The sequence below is a fragment of the Haemorhous mexicanus genome, chromosome 15, assembly GCF_027477595.1.
Source record: "Haemorhous mexicanus isolate bHaeMex1 chromosome 15, bHaeMex1.pri, whole genome shotgun sequence".
NCBI classification, from domain to species: domain Eukaryota; kingdom Metazoa; phylum Chordata; class Aves; order Passeriformes; family Fringillidae; genus Haemorhous; species Haemorhous mexicanus.
This window is the reverse complement of record NC_082355.1, coordinates 1,539,189-1,565,010: the sequence shown is the minus strand read 5'-3', so window position 1 is coordinate 1,565,010 and position 25,822 is coordinate 1,539,189. Positions and strand designations below refer to the sequence as shown.

The following is a 25,822-nucleotide window of genomic DNA, read 5'->3' as shown; positions in this document are numbered from 1 at the left end:
GCCTCCTTTGCTCCAACTGTGTATTGATGGGGCTTTTTGACAGGTTGCAATCAAGGTTCCATCTGGAATGCAAATATTGGGCAATGTTTGACTTCAGGTGGAACATCTGCTTTTCTGTGCAAAGGGAAGGGAAGGCAGACAGGGCTGGGCATGGCCCCTCCGACCTTGAACCTCCAGCCCAGAGACAAGAGCAGAGCACTTAACAGAAACCTGGGATTTCTAATACCCACATAGCCAAGGATCCTTCATCCTTCCCAGGTTTCAATGAATCCCATTCATTTCAATGAATCCAGGTTTCATTGAATCCCATTCGTTTCAATGAATCCAGGTTTCTTTGAATCCCAGAGGTACCTCAGAGCAGAAAGGGCCCAGAGAGCGCCACGGTTCCCCAGCTGCACAAAGTTTAATCTCACTTCACCTCACATTATCACCTCACATTATCACCCCTGTACTTTCAATTTAAAAGGGCTGCGTGCAAAGCTGCCTTTCCCGCGGCTCCGCACAGCGGAATCCCCTCAGCAGTGCCCCGGGCCGGGCGGTGGAAGGGGCGCGGCCCTGCCCGGCCCTGCCCGCCCGGAGCGGGGCGGTGCTGCCGGGGCCCGCCGCGGGCCGGCGGCCGGTCCCTCTGTCTGTCCGTGACTCCGTCTGTCCGGCCGTCCGTCTGTCTGTAACTCTGTCCGTCCGTCGGTCGCTCCCAGCCGCCCCAGGTCCCCGGGGAGCCGCGGGCGGTGAGTACTGAGGGAAAGGGCCGGGGGACAGCGGGGTCCGGCTCGGACCCTCCTCACCTTCTGCCCGCAGCCGCGGAACGAGCAGGAGGAGAGGAAAATGCCCATGGAAGCCATGAGGAAGCTGGGTAGGAAGGCAGCGGAACCCCGAGAAGCGGAGAGTGCATGTGGCGTTCGTGAAGAGCTGAGCTGTTCTCTCACTTCCCTTCCGCCCTGCCCGGACCCTCAGTGCTGCCTTGGCTTCCACAGCGCTCAGCAAACCCGCAGTGTCAGGGACACGCAGCGTGTGGGCTTCTTCTTGCAGGTTTTTATTAATTTTTGACAATTAAAACACAACAATTGCATTATGCAGCGCAGTCCCGGTGCGTTTCTATTGGCGTGGGACAGTCCCAGCCCTGTGGATGCAGCCCGGGCAGGGATGGGCAGTGTGGGATGCCCTGGGCTGAGCTGGCAGCTGCTGCCTGAGGAAATCCCTTTGGGCAGCTCTTCCCCAGCCCATCCTCAGTGCCCGGCCAGGCTGCTCAGTGTGCCACCTTCCTCTGCTCACAGAAAGGGTGGGAGAAGGGCCCTAACGCAGGAATAACTTGCTGAAAGCCTTGGCAAACTCTCCCTGAGGAATCCGGGTGGGATGGAAGCTGCTGGAGGGATCTGCTTCAGCCAGGGCAGGACAGCCAGCACGCTCAGCTGCCCTGGGAGGTGACACAACTTCCCTGGAATAGCTGGCTGCAGCAGGGGTTCCGTGGGATCTTCCCCAAAAATGCAGGAGGCTGCTGCTGCTCGGGAAAAGTGAGGAGATCCCGTATTTGGAGTGGGAGCAGGTCCCACATTTCACAAAAGCGAGGTTTTATTGTCCGGCTTTGCAGGTTTTCCCACATGAGTGGATGGCTGCTGGTTATTGTGCCAAAAGCGAGGCAGCTCTGTTTCCACATGTGTTCCTTAAACGTGGTTCTCATTATTCAAGTTATTTTCAGTCCTTTGTGGAAGTAAATGTTTGTGGCTTGAATGTTTTGCTGGAGGATATGAAGAATTCTGTCAAATTCCAAGGTGCAGGCAGTGTTGTTCCCGTGCTTATCTGGGTGTTATCATGGTAATATTGAATTTCCTTGTTGCTCCACAACAGTAAAGACACTATTTGAAAAAGGTTGTTGTCCAACAAGAGGAAGGTCAAAGATTTAGTTGTCAAAATGATGTGATACAATTTTCCTGTTATATTCTTAGGAGGTGCATTTTCTAAGGGCCCAGCTCTGGTCAGTTTGTGTGGAGCTTGGATTTCTGATTCACCTTTACAGTTCTCCAGAAATTGTTCATGTCTTTTTAGTTAATGGATTTAAGCATGACTTTTCAGTGCATGAATTCTGTTGTCTAGCAAGGGGTACATGAGGTTGGGGAGTGATCACATAAAGTGATAATTTAAATGTAGAAAAATAAGGAAAACTGAGATGGATGTTGTAGCAGGAATACTTTTGATTCAGTTTCTACTCTGAAATGCTCACATCTGAAGTTCCACCTCATAGTAATTATTTCAGCAGGTGAGTGAGCTTCACAATCCAGTTTTCTCTTCCTTTCAAGGTGACTCTGATGTGCCACAGACGAATGAAGTCCAAGCCACCCCTGGGCTGCAGGTAGTGCTCCCCCAAAAACAGAAGCCAGGCAGATGCTGCCACATCATGAGATCAGAAAGAAGGGCCCAGATGGGCTCCAGAGATAGTCTGGAGGTCTGATGACTTCTAGAGACTGCAGGACCTCCCTGTATCTTCATTTTATGGCAGTCAGTTGATAACAGATACTGGAAATTTCCTCAGTTCTGTCTTGTAGTTTTTTTTATCTTAAACGAAGTTTGTCACAACGAGACACTCCCTGAAAGGCCAAAAGGAGTGATAAAAGTGAATTCAGGGTTGTGTGTAAATAGCAGCTTTCAGAATGAAAACCACAGCAGCTCCTTTTTCAGGTTCTGTATACAGAATCTCCTTCAGTGTCCAAACCATGAACCAAAGGTGTTTTCTCAGGATTGGTTTTTTTAATGTGTAAGAATAAAATCCAGTTTTATTAGACAAGCCTGGGCTAACGGTTACAAAATTGATACAGGGCAGTACTTTGAGGCAGAAAAGGGTGAAATGAGTGTTGGAGATTGTCATTTCCTACTGTCCTGACGTGGCAAGGGGCAGGGACTGGGTCCTGAAAGGTCCTTTTCATGCCACGGAGAGAAAGCTGTCATGCAAGTCAGCACAAAGAGCCAGTATATGCTCAGAGCTCTGGAGCCAGAAAGGTTTTTACTTCGAACATTTCCCTACTGTCTGGACACGACTGAAACCCAGGCACCCCCTCCCATGCAGATGTTTTACAGCAGCACCAAACTGAGCTGTCTGGGTTTGTCTTGGCACATTTCAGAAAATTCCCAGGTTTGACTGAGCTGCCTGCAAGTCCTGGAGGAGGGACAGAAAGAATCAAAAGAATTTTCTCTACTGAAATCTTTACTAAAATCTCAGAAAACAAGCTCATTGCTACACATAAAAAGTAGCCTGGCTTGATTTTTTTTCCCTCAGCTTTTACAGTGTTGATTTGCTGAGCTTTGGGTGGGTGAGAAGCCCTTTGATTTGTAACTCTGTGATGGTAAAACAAATAAAACTTCTTGAGCAAATATAGCTCCAAAATGTACTTTTGTAAAGTAGAGCTGACACAGGCTTTTGTAATACTCCCTTGATTCTCTCTGTGTATTTAAGGGGGGTTGTGAGGGCTGTAAATCATCCCTGAGCACAATTTGCAGTCCTGTACAGGTGGGTGAGATTGGAAACCTGCAAGGTAGGGCTGGAGGTCTCCTCCAGGTGTGATCACTGTATCATCTTGAGCATGTCCCTTCTGGCAGTGCAGGTTGTTCGTTTGAAGATCCTGACTCTTCACATAGCACTCAGTGCCCTGGGCTGGGGACAAGGTGAGCATTGGGCACAGCTGGGGCTGGGAGGGTTTTTCCAGCCTCAGTGATCCTGGGGTATTAGAGCAGGGAGGGAGACAGCCCCTGTGACACAGAAAATCCATCCCTGCTGGTGCCATGCTTTGGGGTCTGTGTTTGAAACCCTCCTTTCAGTACCAGTTCAGGGACACCCAGCACAGTGGCAGGGTTGGGTTATTTGGGAGGGTGCAGGAGCTCACCCACTGAACAGATGCTCCCTGTCTGGGTCTGTGCTGAATGGAAACTCCTTTGGGAGTCCCAGCATGGAGCAACAGATGAAACAGAAACTCCTCCCTGGTATTTTCTGTGTGTTGGCTTTAGACGTGTTTGCAGCTCCAGGGACAGGGACACCACAGCTGGATTAGTTGGGTGAAATTACTTTCTAATTGGTTCTAGAAGTCTCTGAAGAAGCCATTGTAAGCATTAAATTCTGTAGTTGGTTGTGCTCCTGTGGGTTCCTTCTGCTCAGGCTGTCCTAAGGCAGAAGGCACCACACAAAGTCACTCCTCTCACTTCTCCCTCCAAACCTTTGGGAAGCTCACACTGCAGGGATGGTAACAGGGAATGTTTTCATTAGGAAATATCTCTGTACCAATAGGGCTGTCCAGCCCTGGCACAGCTGCCCAGGGAAGTGCTGGAGTCCCCATCCCTGCAGGGATTTAAGACTTGTAGATGTGGCACGTGGGCACATGGGTTAGTGGAGGCCTTGGCTCTGCTGGGAGTGGTTGGACTGGGAGATCTCAGATTTTCCAAGTTCTGTGATGCTGTGGCTGCTTGAGAAATGGTGATTAACTGAACACATCCTGGGGCAGACTCAAATGGCATCCTTAGCACTGCCAGTTCCAATTGCAATTTATTAATTGGTACAATTAATTCAGGACAGTTGGACAATTAATTGGGCAATTAATTCAGCAGTGAGCGTTCCATGGGCAGGAGTCTGGCTGATGTTTGCACTGCAGGGAGAGGACGTGAGCAGCACATCAAATCCATGTTGTCACTGGCACTCTGGGAGTGCAGTGCCAGAAAGGGAAGCCTGGCAGTGACACTTCTCAGGGTTCTCTTGTTGGGTCTCACCCCAGACCAGTGAGTTTCTGGCTGACATGGCCTCATTGTACTGGGGCTTAAGGAGTTTTCTGGAGAATTCTGGATGTTTTCTGCAGGTGGGAGAGCTGTCTAAGTGCTGGCAGTCACTTGGTATGCTCAAGTTCCATTAGGGTTTGTCTCATTAAGACCTTGCTCGTTCCCAGGATTAAATTATTGATATAGTTACCCTGTTTTACTGTCTGTGGGCAGCTTGGTCTAGAGCACCAGTTCCAGCAGAAGTGTCTCACCTACCATTGTGCCCATTAATATGTTTTCCACTTCTGTACATTATTTTGATCAGGTGCAATTTCCTTGTAAAACCAGTTTTGCAAAACTATGAAGTGCTTTTTTTTGCACGTGTCATTGGCTGTAAAAAGCCACTTCTTAGGTAACAAACCTTTACAGTATTTGGCAGATTAAATCCCTGCATCAAAAAAAGAAAACAAACAACCCACAAGAGAGGTAGACTGAGCTGTGCTGTGCTGTAAATGTCCCACTTGCAGTTAATTTTTAGCAGCTGAGCTGGAGTGGCTGTGGCACTACAATAAACCCTCTGTCTGGCTTTGCAAGGTGGAACAGGCTGCAGGCAGAGATTTTTTTCAAGGAAGCCTGCCAGAAAGGCAGTGCTGCTGCATTCCTGTCTATTTCCCAGCCCTGCCAGCAGCAGGTGTATCCCACAGGATGTCAGCTTCCCTCCTGGGAAAGGTCATTCCTTGCTTCACAGGGATACAGTGGGGAGGCTCCCTTGAGAAAATCTCATTTTCTCAATTTCCAAGCAAGCTGAGAGGTTCCCATTATGCTTGGAAATTGCTTTCTCTCTGCTGAACTGAGAGTTTCAGCCCTTGCTTTTCGTAAATGCTGTGTTCAAGTCTCACGTTGTACATTTATTTTTGGTTTAATGGTCTTTCTTTGTGTTTTCAGTGAGTCCTGGTGATGGCAGCGATGACAGAGACCAACCATATGTATGAAGTGATGGAAGGGCCAGAAGGAGATGATGCCAAGTGCAGTTTCCATCACACGATGTTCCTGGAACCCCAAGAGAAGAAGAGGAACATGAAGGCTCTGCTGGTTAAGCAAGCAAAGGAAACTTGCAGCTGCACCCCGGCCAAAGTTAAAGATTGCGTTTTGGGGTTTTTCCCCATCTTACAGTGGCTCCCTAAATATAACCTCAGGGAGTACCTCTTGGGGGATGTAATGTCTGGTGTGATCGTGGGGGTCCTGCTGGTCCCTCAGTCCATTGCCTACTCCCTCTTGGCAGGGCTGCAGCCCATTTATGGCCTTTACACCTCCTTTTTCTCCTGCATCATTTACTGCATCTTCGGCACCTCCCGCCACATCTCCGTCAGCATCTTCGGCGTGGTGTGCCTGATGCTGGGCCAGGTGGTGGACAGGGAGGTGGAGAGGGCTGGCTACCAGCTGGAGCCAGCTGTGCCCAGCGCCCTGCCAGGCCCGGGAGGGCACGGGAATGGCACTGGGAACGGGACAGAGCCGCTCTGTGACAGTGGCTGCTACGCCATAGCCGTGGCTGCCACCCTCACCTTCATCTCCGGGGTGTACCAGGTAAGGGGGGCTGGAGCTGTTCCACACCTCCTGTGGGTTGTTTTGGGGTTTTCTTTTTTCACCTGCCAAATACTGTGAAGGTTTGTTACCCAAGAAGTGGCTTTTTACAGCCAATGACACGTGCAAAAATAAAGCACTTCTCCCTTTGGCAGAACTGGTTTTACAAGGACATTGCACCTGATCAAAATAATGTACAGAAGTGGAAAACATATTAATGGTAGGTAGGTGGGACACTTCTGCTGGAGCTGTTGTTGGCCTTGTGTTAGACATAGGAACAAGACTGGACATCTGATTTTTTTGTGCAGAATTTTATGTTTTTTATTATGGAGAGTTCATTTTTATATGGCATTAGAAGGTACTGTGTTTCAATGTAATTGGTTAGTAATCTAGTGACACTCAGTTCATTGGTTGGTAAGGGTGATTGTACATGTCTATCAAACTTTTCTAGTTTTAGATAGTTTACATACTTTCTTCTATATTAATATTCTAATGAGACAGAATTCTTGTTTTGTAAGTGCATCTTGTTTTTTTTCAGAAGAATAGATTGTTATGCAAATTGATTTTCACTCTTAGAATTTGTTTCTCCTAGAAACTCAATAGACTAACTGTTAATTCAGTTAAAATAGTAATAAGTCCTGATTTTACAAGGCCTTTCTTTGGTAAGGTTTTACCTGCACCTCCAGCTCTCAGGGTCTGCTCACCACCTTCCTCGCTGTGGCCTGAAGCTCTGTTTATTTTTTTGGCATTAGACCCCATTTCATTAGACCAAAATGTGGTGCATCATCTCCTAATTCCAGTCTTTAATCATTCCAGCCTTTAACAAAGAAAAATTTGGACAGTAAAAGTATCTCCAGTTTCTTTTTATTTGTAAACGAGCTTTTAAAAATTTGCTGTTTGCCCGTTTGAAGCCAAAACAATGCTACTGCATGGAAAGGATTCCACTGAGAGGATACAATATATTTTATATTTACATATCTCTCTTTATTTTCTAGAACTCACTGCTTGCCTAAATTAAAGCAGGTATCCTTCTTTTTAGAGTCTTACACATTAACCAGAATGGGATTATTTTTAGCAGTACTGCAGAGCTGTGGTATTTGAGTTTGTGAATTCACATTCATTTGTTCTCATCTGTCCAGGATGACAGCCAATCAAAATATATAGGAGGGGAACAAAACATGTTTGTGACACTTTAAAACACGGGTTTTGGACACAACCTGGAACTTTTTGTTCTGCAAGTTCCTGTTATTTCAGAAATATTCTGGTTCTCCCAGGGTCCACTGGATTTTGGGTTTCATCTTTCATCCCTGTGGGATGGGTGCAGTTTGTGAATTGCAATTTGCAAGTACAAATACAATTAAGTTCCTTTATCTGGAGAAATCAGATCAGTTTATCTTCATTCCCTCTGAATATTAGGCATATTCTCTACAGGCCAGCTCCCTCAAATTTATTTTTTTTCAACCAAAATCACATATTCTTTGTATCAGAAACTTTACAATCAAATCAGAAAATCTTCTCACACCAGTTAATACTAACTAGGTGAGCTAATTATTATTGATGTTTTACACTTAGAACAATATTGAATTAATTAACCAGGCTATAAGGGAACCTTTGAGAGCTGTGAGCTGATTCCAGCCAGTCCAGGTTCCAAACCTGCCTTATCTTCAGTAATTCTTTGAAATTCTTATGGAGTTCCCGGTTATCTCTATTTTTATGATCTGCAGCAGAGGAGTTTGCAGCTCATAGACTTTGAGTCAGAGGCACCAAACTTTCTGCTGTGCAAAGGACATGTCACCCCACAAGCTGTGGTTTTATTGCAGGCTCTGAACTCCAGTGCAAGGCAGACAAAGGCCACCAGGAAAGTTTTAGATCCTTGCAAAGTTCACAGAGTTTAGAGGAACTGAAAGAGAAATGGCAAGAGCAGGCAGTATTTCAAATGTGGGCTTTGGATTTTTCCCCTAGGTTTTCTTTTCTTTTTTTCCCCACCAGGGTAATTAGCAGAGCAGACAATAAACATTTGTTCAGGGGATGAAGATCCCCCAAAAAGCCTGGTTTGAATACTGGAGACTTTTCTCCTTGCTCAGACCATGCCTCATCCTCCAGGGCCGTGCACGATGTTGGGTGTTTTTATCCCAGCTGACAAAATCTGTGGGATTTGTGTCCTGACATGTTGTGTGTGGTTGGTTCCTTCCAGGTGGCCATGGGCTTCTTCCAGGTGGGCTTTGTCTCCGTGTACCTGTCGGATTCGCTGCTGAGTGGGTTTGTCACGGGGGCCTCCATCACTGTCCTGACCTCACAAGTCAAGTACCTGCTGGGCCTGGACATTCCTCGGAGCGGGGGCGTGGGCTCCCTCTTCACCACCTGGATAAACATCTTCAGGAACGTCCACCACACCAACATCTGTGACCTCATCACCAGCTTCCTGTGCTTCCTGGTGCTCATCCCAGCCAAAGAGCTTAACGAGCGCTTCAAATCCAAGCTCAAGGCTCCGGTTCCGGTGGAGCTCTTCGTGGTTGTGGCAGCCACTCTGGCATCTCACTTTGGGAGGCTGAAGGAGACCTACAGCTCCAGCATTTCTGGGCACATCCCCACGGGGTTTCTGCCCCCGCGCCCTCCAGTCTGGACCCTGATTCCCAACGTGGCGTTGGATGCCATCCCCATTGCCGTCATTGGCTTTGCCATCACCGTGTCCCTCTCGGAGATGTTTGCCAAGAAGCACGGCTACTCCGTGAGGGCCAACCAGGAGATGTACGCCATCGGCTTCTGCAACATCATCCCCTCCTTCTTCCACTGCTTCACGACCAGCGCTGCTCTGGCCAAGACCCTGGTCAAGGAGTCCACGGGCTGCAGGACCCAAATGTCCGGCATGGTGACCAGCCTGGTGATCCTCCTGGTCCTCCTCGTGATCGCCCCTTTGTTCTACTCCCTGCAGAAATGCGTCCTCGCCGTCATAACCATCGTCAACCTCCGCGGGGCCCTGTGCAAGTTCAGGGACCTGCCCAAGATGTGGCACCTGAGCAGGGTGGACACGGTGATCTGGGGGGTCACCATGGCGGCCACGGCGCTCATCAGCACCGAGATCGGGCTCCTGGTGGGGGTTTGCTTCTCCATGCTCTGCGTCATCTTCCGCACCCAGCGGCCCGAGGCGCCGCTGCTGGGCTGGGTGGCCGAGTCGGAGACCTACGAGTCCCTCTCTGCCTACAAGAACCTGCAAACCAAGCCTGGCGTGGTGGTGTTCCGCTTTGAGGCCCCCATCTACTACATCAACAAGGAGTGCTTCAAATCCACCCTCTACAAGCAAACTGGGGTCAACCCCGTGTGGGTGAAGGCAGCCAAGAAGAAAGCAGAGAAAAGAAAGCTCAAGGAGAAGGAGGAAGGGTCTGGGGACAAGCAGAGCAGCATCCCCATGGATTTGGGGTCGGAGCCCGTGGGGTTCCACACCATCGTGATCGACTGCTGCGCCGTGCAGTTCCTGGACACGGCCGGCATCCGCACGCTCAAGGAGGTCTGCAAGGACTACAGGGACATCGACGTCCACGTGCTGCTGGCCCAGTGCAACCCTTCTGTCAGGAGCTCCCTGCTCCGAGGGGAGTTCTTCAAGCAGGGGGAGGACCAGCTGCTCTTCCACAGCGTGCACCAGGCCGTGGACTTCGCCCTGGGCACTCAGGGGCACGGTGCTCCCAAGAACTAGATTGGGAAGAGAGGGATTGGAACAAGGGCTGGGCAAACGTGTCTGTGTGTCTGTGCAATTGATGTGTGTGTGCTCAGGGAGCGGGGCAGGGTGGTGCCAGCACTCTGGAACTCTGCAATCTCTCTGGATTTACCTGCCTGAGGTAGTGATTCCATGGGAGGTGCTGAACGAAGGCAGTTCTTAACGTGGTTGTGGCCAATCTGCAGATCTTAAGTTTGCACGGGGTTGTTCAGCTCATGTCCTCTCTCTGGAGCTTTCTGTGTCTCAGTTCCACCCTGAAGTTCTGATCAAGTCTTTTTTGCCACCCTGTCCTTGTGGATGGGGTGGGATTTTGGAGTAGTCTGGACATCCTGTGCAGCTGAAGAATGAGGCAACTCATTTCTCATCCCTCATTCTGGCCCTGCTTTCCATCACCACACCCTTGTGTTTGCCCAGGAAGGGCTGCCAGGGACTGTTTGCTCTGGTCTTTACTGGGCAGTGCTTGAATTTGCAATCTCCCTGAATTTCAGATAGAGAAACCAAATCTAAACATGCAGGAAAATATCTTGATGAATATCTTCTAAGCAAGCACCTCTCACCTCCAGAGGTTTGGCACTGCCTCCTAATTTCCTAATTCAGCCAGGCCACAAGGACATGGTTATCTCATTTCTGCACAGACCTTTACCTGCCTGTGCCCTTGGAAATGCTGCCTCTCCAGCATGATTTTAATGATTTTTTTTTTTCCACAGATGACTCTTTAGAAGTCTGATTCATTCTTATGGTCAGTCAATTGTTTTCCTAATATTTAGGAGCTCTTTAGAATTGTGAGCATTAGATACGGAAAATATCTAGCTCTTTAATTTTAACCAAAAAAAGTCCCTTCTAGGCAGTTTTTTATGCCAGGTAGAGAGAATCACAAGCACCAAAGTGAAAAGGGACAAATAAATTATCCAGCATGTGCCCAAATGCGTCCATGTCACACAGACTGTACATGGATGCAGGACTTACTGGCTATAAACCCTTTGCTCTGTCCTGGGAGTGCACAGACCATTGGAAAAAGAGCCAGGAAAATTCTTTCCTGGACCTTTTTTTACCAGGTGAGTATAAATAGAGCTTTTTACTTTGATTTTAAATTCTATGGAAGTGAAGAGTGCCTGTTCTTCATGCTAAAATACAAGGATAGGATTTTTTACTGCTTTTCTCCCAGCAGTAGAGTAAAATGGTGAAGGCAGGATTGAGGGATTCACAGTTTTTCCTGAATACCAGCTATGCACAGCACACATCCCTGGAAGAGGGTGCTTTCCTTCCAGAGGAGTTTACAGTCTGGATTTCAGGTGCTTCACAGCTTTTAAAAGGGAAAGGTGCTGTGAACAGGCAATATTCTCATCCTTAATAATTCAAAAATAATGAGTCAGAAGTAAAAAAAGGTATACAATGCAGTATGAGTTGTGAAATGTTTACTAAATAGAAGGAGATTTTGAGTTTAAATTGTTTTGTTGTTTGGGTTTTTTTTCTGAGCAAGGACCAGTAACTATTCTTTCTGTGAAAGCTGAATGTCATGGATCACTTCACTCTGGGAGCCTCAGAGAAGGATGAGGCAGCAGGAAGATGAGTCCTTTTTGTGTTAACTGAACTGAGTGCATTTTTGAGGGCACAGAGCAGCACAGAAGTGCTGGGGAGGTGAGGGGTGGCTGCAACACAGCTTGGAAAGGGAGAACCTCACTGATACCCACCCATGGCACGTCCTAGAACTGGCCCTGCTGAGGAGAAAGCCCCTGTGTGTCACTGGGAAAAGTTTGCAGTGTTCAAACCCCACAAACGCTGTTCTGCCTCAGCCCTGAGGTTTCTTTGTGAAGGAGATGAATCCCAAATTCTGCCAAATTTTTCCTTTGCTGCCGTAACCTCCTGCAGGAAGGTTTTCCTGCTGGGCTGAGGATGCTTTGTGCAGCCTGGGGAGTTGTGCTCACTGAACTGGCATTGCCAGGGAGGATTGGGCTGAGCTGTGGAGCAGCAGTGAGCAGGGTTACCTTTTTAGGCTGTATTTCAGTTTTTAACCAAACCTGGTTTGTGTGCAGAGCCCCTGGGAGGGCAGGTTTGTCCCCACAGGGGTGACAGTGCCATGGCCTGGGGGAGTCCCCTTGCAGCTCAGTTTGTTCACCTGGTCAGAAAGAATCTCTGGAACTCTGAACTAAAGCCTCGATGCAGCTTTGAAATGCTGATTTTTAACTCCTGTTTTGCCAGAGGGCAGAGCAGCACTGAAAGTGCTGATGATAAAGGACAGCACGTGGTGGTTGCAAATGTTTTATTTGTTACTGCAAATGTTCCTGCCTTCCTGCAGCTGCTTGTTCTCACCCCTCTGCCCTGAGGCACGGGAGGAAGGAGCTGCAGCCCAGGACACTGCAGGGCAGCCAGGATGGGACAAAAGTCAAATAACAGCTGCTCTGGGTGATTCTTCCCTCTTCCCCTCTCTCCCAGGTTCTTTCCATGCTGCCCAGGTGGAGATTTTTTCACCTGTGACGGTGCACAGGTTTGTGTAACCAAATTCCAAACCTTTATTTATTAAAAGATGGTTTTGTAAATCCATTCCTACCTGTGGCAGGAAGGGAGGAATAGCAGTGTTAACTCCAAAAAGGACCCACTTCCTGCAGCTAGTAGGATGTGTATTTGTGGCTTCTAGGTATTTATTTACATAAAAGCACTATAAAACAGCCATAAAATGATTTTTCAGGTAATTAAATTAGATTATATCTAAAAGATGTGCTGAACATTACCTGGAGCACGTTGCATTTGGCCTCAGTGCTGTTTGTGCAGCCTCCAAATTTCATTTCCAGCAAAACACAAGAAACTATTAAAATGCAACAGCAAAAGCAGCCAAAATAAATACTTTTAATGTTCTTATTTAAAATTCATAAGTATCTATTAATGCACGCTGCCCTGGCTAAATGGGAACTGAAATAAATGCCATTTGCCAGAGTTCAGTGCAATAGGGAGTTCTTGGGAATTAACTGGAGATTAAAGCTTGTTATGGCTGGAATTTCTGGGTTCCAGCCCTGTCCCTCTTAGGCCTGGAATTGTTTTTTAGCAGTGACATGGATCTGATTTGAGCCTGCTGGCAAGCAGCACATTTTTTTTTGTATGGACCTTTTAAAGCAATCCAGTTTTATCTTTAGGAATTGGGGATCACTGATTGGAAACTTTTCCTCCAAAGCATTTGTTTTATAAAGGAATCCATGTGTTTCTATATTGTATTTTGCTGCTGTGTGATGGATGCAGCAGCTGGATATCTCTATTTATGCTTTTGTGATATTCCTGTCCTGTCCTGGAAGGGGCTCTCCTGCCTTCTGCTGTTTGAAATGGGCAGTGCTGGGCATGTGCCAGGTTTTTAAGGGGAAATCTGCCATACTCACTGCTTCCTGTGCCTTCCCCATCCTCTGAATTTGTGAATTTGGGAAGAGGGCCCCTCAGAACGATTGGGTTTGGGTTATCCATCAGTCTGGAGCAGGGATCTTCCTCCCAGGTGCGACCTCCAGACCCCCAGACCAGACTGGAAGCTGGTGTAAATCAGCTCAGCTCTATTCCCAAATGTCCCAGTCAGCAATTATCAGTCTAAATGAAGAATTAAGAGATCATTAGCACGTTCATTAATGACAACAACAGAGCATTATGGAAATGAGCTCTCGGTCTCAGCTGTACTGGAAATCTCTTTAGCACTCTCCTGCTGGATGCCAGGCTCTGTTTTTTCCTCGAAATGTTTCACTTGTCTGAGTGTTCTGACACAAAACCCATTTTCAGTCCACTTTACAAACTTCAGGCACTGCAGTGGGCACGGGGAGCTCGTTTTGGGTTTCGTTCTGACCCTGCCAAGCTGGGATTGAGTGATGCTGATGTCCTGTGAGGCTCTGCAGCTCCAGCTGCTCCCAGCCCTGCAGGACCAGCCCCTCCTCCTGTGCTGTGCTGCCAGTCACTCAATGTTGACTGTAAACACAAGAAGCTGTGTGTGATCAGTGCCATGTGACCTGCTGCTCCCTTCTCATGATCTTCTGATAAAGCCCAAGCTCCTGAGCAGTAAAGTGAGTGTAAAACAACCCCAAAACCCCCCAGCCCTCTGGGGGAGAGCCAGGGCTTTGGGCTCTGCTGGCTGAGGGGTCCCACACTGGTGTGGGGCTGCCAGGGGGATGGTGGGGCTGGCAGAGGATGTGTGGGGCTGTTGGTGGTGCCCAGCTGAACCTGGAGGTGTCTGTATTTTGGGATTGCTGTGGTTTGTTGTCCCTTTGTCCACAGTGAATGTGGCACGAGTAGAAACCAGGGATTTCAGGGTTTGTGGTTATTTATTTTTGTCTCACTGTAGTCTCAGTCCACACCAGCCAGGCCAGCAGAGCTGCAGCCGTGGAAGGTGCTCCCTCCTGGGAGGAATCTCAGCCACCCTTTTGTCTCTGCTGCCTTTTGCCAAGGGGTTGGAATCCACTGCTGGTGGGGCTGAGGAGCAGAGGTGAGAACTGCAGGAACAGTTAAATCCTGGCTTTGAGCTGTGCCCAGAGCCTTGGGCTGAGGTTGGTGAGCTCTGCCTGGGCTTTGTCCCAGGTCCAGCTGAGGGTGAAACTCTTCAGGCAGAAATCTGCTTCAGGGCATTATCTTCTCTTGTGGCTTGGGTTTCTTCCACCTGCTTTGGAAAAGGGATTAAACACTACAGTTAACTGACATTTAAATTTTTTTTCAGTGGACATTGTGAAGCTGAGATGCAAATATTCCTGTGCTGCTCTGGCCATGCTGGGCTCTGTATTTGTGCCACTGACTTTGTTCTGCTGGGTGTAGGATGATGCTCTGGGACTCCAGCCTTGGTGTGTTTCTCCACACCACAAGGTTTGCCCCTCCCTGCTGGCACAGACAAGAGCAATCCTGGCTTTAGTGCAGCCTTGGCGCTGGGAATGGCCTCGTTAAATCCCAAGAATTAATTACACTGGGTCATCATCCTAATGAGCCTTTGGAGGGTCAGCTGCTCGTGTGAAAATCAACCTGATTTTTATAATTTCAGTCAGATTCTCTCTGAAGTGGAAATCATTCTGAGCCTTGCTTTTTCCTTGGAGATCATTGCAGTGCTAAAAGCAAGGCCTCTGGGTGGGTAAAATGGCAAATATTTAATATTTAGATTTAGTTCATAGCATAATTAGTACCTGTCTATTTTATTCTCTAGAGATTCTATAAGCTAAGGCATAATGGTATTCTTTGATGTGCAAATTCTCCAAATATTTCAGCACTGGATGGAGAACCAAATTTCCATTGAGGTAAAATTACTGCTTCAACATTTGAATCCCAGCTCTGACAGCACTTAGTCCAGCTCCCAAATGATCTAAAGATGTAGGTGGGAAACATTTTGTTGAACTTGGGTCCAATTTTTTATATCTGATTTTTTTTACTTAAAGAAGTAAATTTTATGCATATATGAAATGCAATTGAAACACGGTTAAGGAGAGGTAAAAATCTCATTTTTTATGCCAAGCACATGATTCTTTGAGTCTTTAGTTTTGTGTCCCCGAATATCTCTAGTATGTCCTTGGTACGGTCTGGGTGTGATTTTTTTAATAATTGAAAATTTAGAATAATTCTAGATAGTTGTGAATATCGTTCTGCAGAAAAACAAAATGGCAAACTGTGCCTGGAGCTGGTTGGAGACCCAGTTTAACCAAACAGGACCTTAGGCCTGGACTAGATCCCATTGGTCAGCAGATCTGACTTGTTTACAAAATAATTTATGTGTTCCTGGAGTAAAAGGTGGGGAAACTATGGAGTGTGTGGAAAAGATCACTTTATTTTTTTGTTGTGATTTGTCTGTAAAAAGAAGGTGTAAAAGGCCCCAGGTGGGTGGTGGAGCACAGGGTGCTGGGGGAGCTGTGTCACCCTGTGCCCAGGGTGGGGACAGAGCTGCTGCCACCAGCCACAGGTTTGTGGGGAAAATTGGATTTTGTCCCATGTCCTGCCACCAGTTCTGTGCCCAAGCCCTGCCTGGTGGTGGCTGGCTCTCCTTGCCCTGTCCTGTCTGAGCTGTACCCATTGTTATTCTTCATTGTTAATTTGTCAGCATGAGAGTTTTCTGTCAAATCTGGGAAAATCACTGGGATTTCTTCTGCACAATTAAAAGATGACATTTGTGGGGTTTTTTGTTGTCACTGACTGATGGCACCTTCGCCTTGCTCTGCCCCAGCTGCTCTGGGCAGCCAGGATGGGTTTGTGGTGGCATTAATAACCAAAATCAGCCTGTGGGGACAGTGATGTGCCCTGTGCCAGGGAGCAGCACCTCCTGAGCCAGGGCTGAGTTCCTGAGCTGTGGAAATGGCCACATTTTGTTTGGTGTTTGGTGCTGCTTGCACTTTACACCAGGTGCAGTTACAGCAGCTGGCACTGCACACTCAGCCTTGCAAAACTGCTGCTGTGGATTTCAGTGCTCCTTGAGATAAATCAAGCTGTGCCAGGGAGGTTTAGGGTGGATTTTGGGACAGGTTCTTCCCCCAGAGGGTGCTGGGCACTGCCCAGGCTCCCCAGGGATGGGCACAGCCCTGAGGCTGCCAGAGCTCCAGGAGGGTTTGGAAAACCCTCCCAGGGATGCCCAGGGTGGGATTTTGGGGCTGTGTAGGGCCAGGGGCTGGGTGTGATGGTCCTTGTGGGTCCCTTCCCTTTGATTCTGTGATTCTGTCCCAGGTTCTGTTTCTTGCTCAGGTCGTGGCCAGGACAAGCTGGAAAAACCTGTGAGCAGCTGTGAGGGCAGTTCTGGGCAGTTCCTGTGACATTGTGTCTGCAGAGGTGTCCTTGAGTTATGGAAAAGGCTCTCCTGGCCCAGCATGGCTCAGCTTTGACCTGAGGATGCCTTTTACCTCAGGGGACCTCTGTGCACAGGCTGCAGCTCCTGTGCTGGTGCCAGCAGAGTAGAAGGAGCTCTGGGGTATGGCAATGCCTGCAGCAGCTTCCTCCTGAAAAGCAGAGAACAGCCCTTGCCTCCAGCCAAACCAGGCTGGTTCCCAGCTGAGGGAACCAGGCTCGGCCAGCAGCACATTTATTTGTTTATTTAATTATTTATTTATTTTATTTACCTGGGCAGCTTTAGGCTCTGCCTTTCCTGGGATTAACTCATCCCTGCCATCCACGCTCCCGTGGGACCCCCAGCCCCCTCTCCTGCCTCTGGGGCTGCTTGGGAAGGGTGTCCCAGGGCTCCAGCCTGCTCAGAGCCCTCCCACACAAACCTGTGAGAGCTTTGGTACAGCTTCTGCAGCACCTCCTCATGGAGAGGCTCCATCACCCCTTGTCCCAAAGCTGCCACCACACCCTGTGACAGCATCCTAATCATTGAGTGGTGGGAAAAACCTTCTGTTTGAAATTTGATGGAAGATCCAGTCCTGTCACGTGGCAGGAGATCAGATGAGGTGTTGTGTTGCAATTGGACAAGAAATGAACAACACACACGCTGAAACTTCCAAGCTAAAAAGAAGAAAGTTCATTTCTCCATCTCGATTTATATAGAATTCTAGAAGTGACCCTGGATTGGAGAATGGAATTGCCACCTCTCCAACGACGCTGGTCAAACCAACAGTCCATCAAATTTTTCCTCCTCCAGAAAGGAATTCAAACCCAATCATTATTTTCATAAAAGCGTGTGAGAAATTCCATTACAAAAATGATGTAAACATCAGAAGGCTTAGAAAAACAGGGTGACAGTACTGGGAGAAAACTCTTCACTGGCTTGGAAGATCACCTCATTCCAAACACCTTCCCAGGTGCTCCAAGCCCTGTCCAGCCTTACCTTGGACACTTCCAGGGATGGGGCAGCTTCTCTGGGCACCCTGTGCCAGGTCCTCACCCCCTGAGGATGCCCAACAGCCTGGGCTGGGTGCAGGTCAGTAGGAAACAGAAATGTCTCAGTGTTCTAACTCCACTGTGTTCATCTGGAATCTGCTTGCAGGGCCCCTTTGCAGTGATTAGCTGGATAATCTGGAAAAGGGCTCTAAGCACTGGGAATGTCATGCAGGGAGAAACACAGGGACAGCTACAAGGGGCAGCAAAAGGAATTTTTTTCCTCCTTGTTGTGTAGAGTGCTCCCCAAAACCTCTATAGCTGATGTGCTTGGCTCTTTCTCCCATCTTCCGGGAGTGAAAATGTTCTTTATTGTTGTTTATTTGTATTTTTCCTGGTCCCTCAGCCCCCCAGGGGCAGGGACACTTTTGGCCTCTCAATATTTGTGTTATTTTTGCCCTGCTGGGGCCCCTGAACATTAAACTGCCCTGCCAGGGAGCAGGGGATGTTTCCTGGGATGTGTTATCTCCTGCAGAAATGTAAATAATCCCTTTCCAAGAAACAACTGCAGAGGTTCTCTTCAGCTTATGTGTCCTTGGGTGCTTCTGTTGTGTTTTGCCATCTCAGCAGTGGCACCACTTCTGGGCTTGTCTCCTTTTCCTTGTTTTCCCCTTAAAAAAGATGATGTTTTGCAGTAAATACATTTCAAGTGAGGCTGAACCAGCAGCCATCCAAAAGTGCTGCCAGACCCCCCAGGTGAAGGTAAGGGAAAGCATCTCTCTTAACCTGGCACCTTTACCTGCCTCACTTCCTTTTTCTGAAATAACAATTGTGATCCGAGTCGTGGGGAGCAGTGGGTGCAGCCATGGCTAAGCCAGGCTGGCCCATGACCTGAGAGGCTTCCAGGAGCCAAATAATCACAAATATCTTTACAAACCTTGAAGCAAACCAAGCCCCTTGGTGCAGTGCACCTAAATCTGTTCCCAGGAAAACTGGAGGTGTAAAACAGAAGGGATGCATTGACACAGCAGCACAAACTTCAATTTGCAGCATTTGCCTGTTGAAAATGCCTGGATACCAACCACAGACACAGGAAATTCCATGGGTTTTGCTCACTTCAGGCTAGAAAACAGCAAATGCCCCTCCTGCATTTCCTTGTGCCTGCAGCTTGTTGGCACTGCTCTGTTTCTCACCTGCCTGCAGTGGGCCATAGATGGATGTTTAATTGCTCACACACCATGCCAGGAATAAAAACTTTGGATTTCATGCTCTGGGAAGCAGAGGGGGCTGTGTCAGTGCAGGCAGGGTCCTGTCCCCACCTGCATTGTCCAAAACCATCCGTGCAGCCCAGCCTTGCCCAGGATGGAGCTGAACACGGACTGAGTTTATAGTTGCAATAAAGAGCAAGCCCTGAAGATGCTTTTGGAAACAAATTCTTTCAGCTGTGCTGGCCTTGCACAGGGGAGGGCAGTGCAGCCTTGGGTGCCTCAAGGTCACCTGGAGTTCCCTGGTGGGTTTCTTTTTTTTTTTTTTTTTTGTGATGCTTTTCCCACAGTAAATGTGAAACTTTTGTATTTTCTGCCCTCGCCTCACCTCATGCAGAAAAATGAATTCTGGAGATGTCCACAGTGCCACCAAGGGTGTCCTCACAGCCCCTCTGCTGGGATGGAGGACATGGAGTGGCCTCTCCTCAGTGCCCACAGCTGGAATTTCCAGCACAGAGAACCAGCAGGGACAAGGAGCTTGAGAACTGCAAAAAGTATGGAATATCTTAAAGTAAAGTGTGGGATGTAGTTAAATAGATATTTATTATTGGAGTGTGCAAAAGCAACTGGGAATTTGAACACAAGAAAGGGGAGAAAAAAGTTCTAGGGAAGGATGGCAGGGAAGGCTGGGAGGCAGAAATCTTGGGGAGGGGGAAGAGCAGGGCTCTGTCAGGGCTTCCCAAGATTTATCAGGGCATAAAGGAAATCTCAACAGCTAAAAGAGCTGCAGAGTATAGAAATGAAGATGGAAGGGAAGGAAAAGCAGCAGCAGGCTGAAGGTGACCTAAATCCTGTCACACATTGAAGAAGTGCTTCACCCCATTTTTGTGGTGCTCAGGGCAGAGATCCAGAGCTGGAACTTCCTAAATGAGATCAACCCCAAAGATGGATTGTGCTCAGCTGTGTTTCATCCCAGGGAACAATCAGATTTAAAAGTCCAGCCTGGCCAGCTCTTCAATGGCTGACTCATCACTTCTTCAGTCAATTTCAAGATGAAGGATTCGTGGAGAAACTAGAAATTTGGGTCATTTTCTGGGGAAGAAGATGGAAAAAGGAAATGAGTGAGTGGAGACCACATCACCCAGGCCAAGGCACAAAAGGAGCTGTAAGTAGGAACAGTTACAAAGTGCCTGAAAGGAAAGATAGATTTTGTTACTGAGAGCAGGGGAAGGGAAGGGGGAACTCTCAACGTTGCACCTGAAAATACATGAGCTGTGGAGGAATGGCAGAGGAAAAAAAAGAATTGATATAAATAGATAAAAAGATTGAGCAGCTGCCTCCCTACCATGTGCTCCCATTTTCTCCTGCTGCCAGAGAACACGGATGTTCCTTATTTATTTACTCCTAATTACTGAGATCCAGACTTCCCCTGATGAGATAAATGCAGCTCAGGACGCTGGTTTTCCCCTTCTCTCCCCTCAGGGTGTCTCCCCAGCATCTGCATCCAAACCCTGTGGAATTCCACCTCTCCATCCCCAGCCCAGCTCCCAGCCCCCTCTCCAAGGTGCCTCTCTGGCAGGAATTCATCCAGCTGCACAGGGCACGGCACATCCAGCAAAATCTGGACTGGGTCAGTGGGAAAGAGATGGAAAAGAAGGGGGCAGAACAGGGGGAGTGTGTGCTCAGAGGGCTGCTGGAGGTTGTTGGCACAGCTGACAAGGGCAGAGCAGTTCCAGCTGGCATTTATGAGGCTGCTCTTTCCATTCAGGGTGATGAACAATCCTCTTTTCCTGGCTGCTGCTGCAATTGCTCACCTTTACCTACCCAATAATACAACCCTGCTCTTTTCCCAGTCGTGTTTCTGCACAGCAAAGCCCCTTGTTATGTGTGCCAAAAGGCTCTGCAAAATGTGAATTGTGCAGACTGGACACATCCAAAGTTCTGCTGTCTCCCAGAAGTAACCTGTGTCACCACAGCTTTGCTCTCTGCTTGGCACAGCCTCTGTGGAGGAAAAACTACCAGGAAAGGAAAGTCATTCTGGAATGAGCTTTGCTGCTTGGTTTTTGGCACAAAGGCTTGTCCAGAATAGCTGAAAACCTGAGCAGAGGAGCCTGGTGGGACCTGAACTCGCTCAGTTCAGAGAGGGGCAGAGCAGGGAGGTTTCTTTCCATCGTTGCCCTTGTTTAGCAAACACTTCTCCAGATCCAAGCAATCCTCTTATCTGGCAGGAGCACTTCTCTAAGCCCCCTCAATCATTCTTGGTGTCCAGAACAAGTTGTCAGCCAAAATACTCTCTGAGAATGGTGTTTGTTTTCCAAACACAGCTCTGCTCGGTGGCTGCGGCGTTTCCAGCGCCCGCAGAGATAAAAGAGACATGGCTTGGCTCAGGAGCTCAGACCCCAAGGGAGGTGACACCTGGGCCAGCTTTTCCTCTGCCCAGAGGTGCTGCCAGGTGGAGACAGCTCTGTGCCCAGGGGAGCAGCTCCAGGTGCTGAGGAAACCCCCAGTTTGCAGCCAGAGGTAAGATTTGGTGCTGTGTGCAGGGCAGGGGAATGGGATTTCTCCTCATCCCAGTTCAGTTCCAAACCACAGCCACTCTGGGTCTCCCTTCAGGAGTGTTTTTCTCTCTGTCCGTTGTTCAGTTGTCACAAAAAGGAGTTTTGGTGCAGCTGCATTTTGACTGAAAAAGTTTGGAGTAGCTCTGAAGGTGTCTCTGTAACTTAACCAGCCTGAAAAAGCAGGGTGGTTTCATTCTGCAGATGGGAGCCCCTGTTAGATGGAAGCCACTAATGCAATGTAAAACTATGTAATCTGGAAGGAAAAATTAATTTGCAAATTATCTCCCTTACCCACATCTTGATTCCTAAAGTATCCCTTGGAATATCTTAACATTTCCAAAAGAAGGTTTTGCCTAAGTAGCAGTGTCTTGATGGCAGAAGGAGTTTTAGTTTGAGTGAAATTCCACTGAAATTCAGTGAAGTTCCTGTTTCAAAACAAGAGGGATGGGGAAGGAGCACGGGGGGCTCTGTAGCTCACATTTGGGGGTTGTGGTTAATCAGCTCCAGAAGTGACAACGGACGAATCAACCTCGGGAAAACGCTTTTGTTGGATTTGTCTGGGATAATTTCTCTTTACTTATTTATTTATTTATTTATCTGCCCATGCCCCGAGCCCTGGGGCTAAGCAAAGCCCCCGTGCTCGTGCCTGCAGCCCCTCACACCTGCCTGCTCTCCCACCTTAGCTCCCCTTTGCCCATGGAGGACACGTCCAGCCAGGAGCCAGCACCCAGCAAAGCCACCCTGGGCTCCCTCAGGCCGCACGAGGCTCCTGCCACCTTTATCAGCCTGGAGGAGCAGGACCCCCCAGCCCCCAGCAGCAGGGAGCTGATCCTGGAGAAGGCCAGGGCTGCCTGCAGGTGCAGCCCCGGGGGCCTGGGCAGGTCCCTGCTCCGGCTGCTGCCGGTGCTGGAGTGGCTGCCCCGGTACAGCCCCCGCACCCAGCTGCTCGGGGACGTGGTCTCGGGGCTCCTGGTGGGCGTGGTGGCCATCCCTCAGTCCATCTCCTACTCCCTGCTGGCCAACCAGGACCCCATCTATGGCATCTACACCAACTTCTTCTGCAACATCATCTACGCGGCCACGGCCACGTCGCGCCACGCCAGCGTGGGCTCCTTCGGGGTGCTGTGCCTCATGGTGGGACAGTCGGTGACACGCCACCTGCAGCTGGCAGGCTATGGGGACAGCAGTGCCACCCTCGGGGGCAACTCCAGCTCCCCCAGGAACGGGACAGAGCTCTGTGACCGGAGCTGCTACGCCATCACCGTGGCCCTTTCCTTGAGCTTCCTGGTGGGCCTTTACCAGGTAAAACGTTCACCCTGGTGCTGTTTCCTCCTAGGAATGTCTCTGAGTTTGAGATCCCCAAGTGTTGGGTCAGACTTAAGAGTCCTGAGAAACATTTCTAGACCCTGACACCCCTGAATATTTGTGAATGCAGTGATTTTTAAAGTGCAAACACAGCTGAATGGGGGCTGTTTTCCTCCATGGGACAACCAGGTCCTTGGATGTGTCTGAAACATCCTCAGCAAGAGAAGAGAAGGATCTGTGAAGCACCTTCCCACCACCCCAGTCCTGCAGCTGGGCAGCTCAGAGCAGGTTTGGGGCTGGCAAGGACCACTCTCAAGGACCCTGCTATGCTCCCTGGCACTGTCCCCACTGCCTAGGCCGAGCTGTCACTGAGCAATTCCAGGCCTTTCCACTGGGACAGCTAAAATTCAGGGCATCCCAAGTGAGTGCTACCCAGAGCTGCTCTGATGGGGCTCCATGTGAGGAGGCAGCAGCAGGGACCTCCTAGGATTTTCTGTGTGGCATCCCCAGCCACAGAGAAGTGTTCAAGGTAGGTCTCTCGAGTTTTCCATTCCCCAGATTAACTCCTGAAGACAAATTCATGGAATTTATCTTCAAACATGGAATGCTCAGCACATCCCCAGACAGAGTAGCCAGAGCTGCTAAAGTGGCAGCAAAGTGACATAAATTGCCTTCCAGCCCTTCTCACCCTGCTAAAGCTGTGGCTGCTTTGCTTTCCAGATCCTGCTGGGGGTTTTACAGATGGGCTTTGTGGCTGTCTACCTGTCAGAGCCTCTGCTGGGTGGCTTCGTGACAGGCTCCAGCCTCACCATCATCACCTCCCAGATGAAATACCTGCTGGGCCTGAAGATCCCCCGGCACGAGGGGGTGGGCTCCTTCATCCTCACCTGGGTGGACCTTTTCAGGCACATCCACAACACCAACATCTGCGACCTGCTGACCAGCCTGGCGGCCTTGGCCATCATAGTGCCCGTCAAGGAGCTCAACGAGCGCTACAAGGAGAGGCTGAAGGCCCCGTTCCCCATCGAGCTGCTGGTGGTCATCGCAGCCACCCTCATCTCCCACTACTTCGACTTCGAGCAGCGCTACAAGGCTGCAGTGTGTGGGGACATCCCCACGGGCTTCAGGAAGCCCACTGTCCCTGACATCAGCCTGTTTCCCAGCCTGGCACTGGATGCTCTGCCCATTGCTGTCATCGGCTTTGCCATGACCGTGTCCCTGGCAGAAATCTTTGGCAAAAAGCACGGCTACGCCGTCAGCGCCAACCAGGAGATGATCGCCATCGGCCTGTGCAACCTCATCCCCTCCTTCTTCTACTGCTTTGCCAGCTCTGCTGCCCTCACCAAGACTCTGCTGAAGGAGTCCACGGGGAGCCAGACCCAGGTGTCCGGCCTGGTCACCTCCCTGGTGCTGCTGCTGGTGCTGCTGTGGATCTCCCCGCTCTTCTACTCGCTGCAGACCTCCATCCTGGGCGTGGTCACCATCGTCAACCTGCGGGGCGGCCTCAGGAAGTTCCGTGACACCCCTGGCATGTGGCAGCTCAGCAAGCTGGACACGGTGGTGTGGTGGGCCACCATGCTGTGCTCCACGCTGGTCACCACGGAGATCGGGCTCCTGGTGGGCGTTTGCTTCGCCCTGCTCTGCATCATCTTCCGCACGCAGCGGCCGCGCGCCACGCTGCTGGGCAAGGTCGGCGACAGGGAGGTCTACGAGGACCAGGCCGCCTACAAACAGCTCAGCAGCATCGCCCACGTCAAAATCTTCCGCTTCGAGTGCTCCCTCTACTACGCCAACAAGGATTACTTCAAGGCTGTGCTCTACCAGAAAACCGGGCTCAACCCCGTGCTGCTGGCTGCCAGCCTGGGGGCCCGGGCACGGCCAGAGCCAGGCAGGGGCTGCTGGAGGCCCGGGTGTGGCTGCCTGAAGCAGGGCAGGAGCAGGACAGAGAGCCCTCCAGGAGATGCCTGTCCCCCCTCCACAGACATGCACACCCTGATCCTGGACTGCGGGGCCATGCAGTTCATAGACACCGTGGGGCTCTCTGCGCTCAAGGAGACGCACCACGACTACAAGGAGGTCGGGGTCCAGGTGCTCCTGGCCAACTGCAACCCCTCCATCCGCCAGCGGCTGCGGGAGGGAGGCTGGGCCGGCCAGGCAGGCGGCGCTGGGGGCCAGCTGGCCTTCCACAGCATCCACGATGCCGTGCAGTTCGCTGAGCGCTGGCACCGGGGGGACAGCAAGGACAAGCAGGCTGCTCTCCCGGAGCCCGAGGAACAGAACTTCCAGGTGTCTCTGTAGCCCTGGGGGCGAGGAGAGGTTTCTTAAAGGGAGCAGGTTCGGTGTTTGTGCTGTCAGAGCGAGCAGGAGGGGCTGGGATGCTCTGCCAGAGGGACAGAAGGGTGGGAAGGGTTTGGGGAGGGCTGAGCTCAGGATGGGGCAGGGGTAGGAAGGGTTTGGGGAGGGCCGAGCCCGGAGGATGCTCAGGACGGAGCAGGGGTGGGAAGGGTTTGGGGAGGGCTGAGCCCGGAGGATGCTCCAGGATGGGGCAGAGCTGGGAAGGGTTTGGGGAGGGCTGAGCTCAGGATGGGGCAGGGGTGGGAAGGGTTTGGGGAGGGCTGAGCCCGGAGGATGCTCAGGATGGGGCAGAGGTGGGAAGGGTTTGGGGAGGGCTGAGCCCGGAGGATGCTCAGGATGGGGCAGAGGTGGGAAGGGTTTGGGGAGGGCTGAGCTCAGGATGGGGCAGAGGTGGAAAGGGTTTGGGGAGGGCTGAGCCCGGAGGATGCTCAGGATGGAGCAGGGGTGGGAAGGGTTTGGGGAGGGCTGAGCTCAGGATGGAGCAGGGGTGGGAAGGGTTTGGGGAGGGCTGAGCCTGGAGGATGCTCAGGATGGAGCAGGGGTGGGAAGGGTTTGGGGAGGGCTGAGCTCGGAGTGGGGGCCGGAGCTGCGCTTGCCCCGCGTGGCCGCTGGAGGGCGCGGGTGAGCCGCAAGAAGGG

General features: G+C 50.2%; 2 protein-coding genes across 3 annotated transcripts; both read left to right on the top strand.

The window, feature by feature from the left end:
* The first annotated feature begins 573 nt into the window (after positions 1-573).
* Positions 574-16,135, top strand: SLC26A2 (solute carrier family 26 member 2). 2 transcript variants are annotated; one of them, XM_059860327.1, is made up of 4 exons: positions 580-728; positions 799-1,029; positions 5,677-6,315; positions 8,507-16,135. In XM_059860327.1, the coding sequence occupies exons 3-4, from the start codon at positions 5,689-5,691 to the stop codon at positions 10,001-10,003; spliced, it is 2,124 nt and encodes a 707-aa protein (XP_059716310.1). In that variant the 5' UTR covers positions 580-728; positions 799-1,029; positions 5,677-5,688; the 3' UTR covers positions 10,004-16,135. The 2 variants fall into 2 exon arrangements, with proteins under 2 accessions (XP_059716309.1, XP_059716310.1); XM_059860326.1 differs by lacking the exon at positions 799-1,029 and having other exon boundaries at positions 574-728.
* A 3,515-nt stretch (positions 16,136-19,650) lies between these two features.
* Positions 19,651-25,212, top strand: LOC132334349 (sulfate transporter-like). Its single transcript, XM_059860324.1, has 2 exons — positions 19,651-22,826; positions 23,550-25,212. Exons 1-2 carry the CDS (start codon positions 22,128-22,130, stop codon positions 25,125-25,127), a joined length of 2,277 nt encoding a protein of 758 aa, XP_059716307.1. The 5' UTR covers positions 19,651-22,127; the 3' UTR covers positions 25,128-25,212.
* The last annotated feature ends 610 nt before the right edge of the window (positions 25,213-25,822 follow it).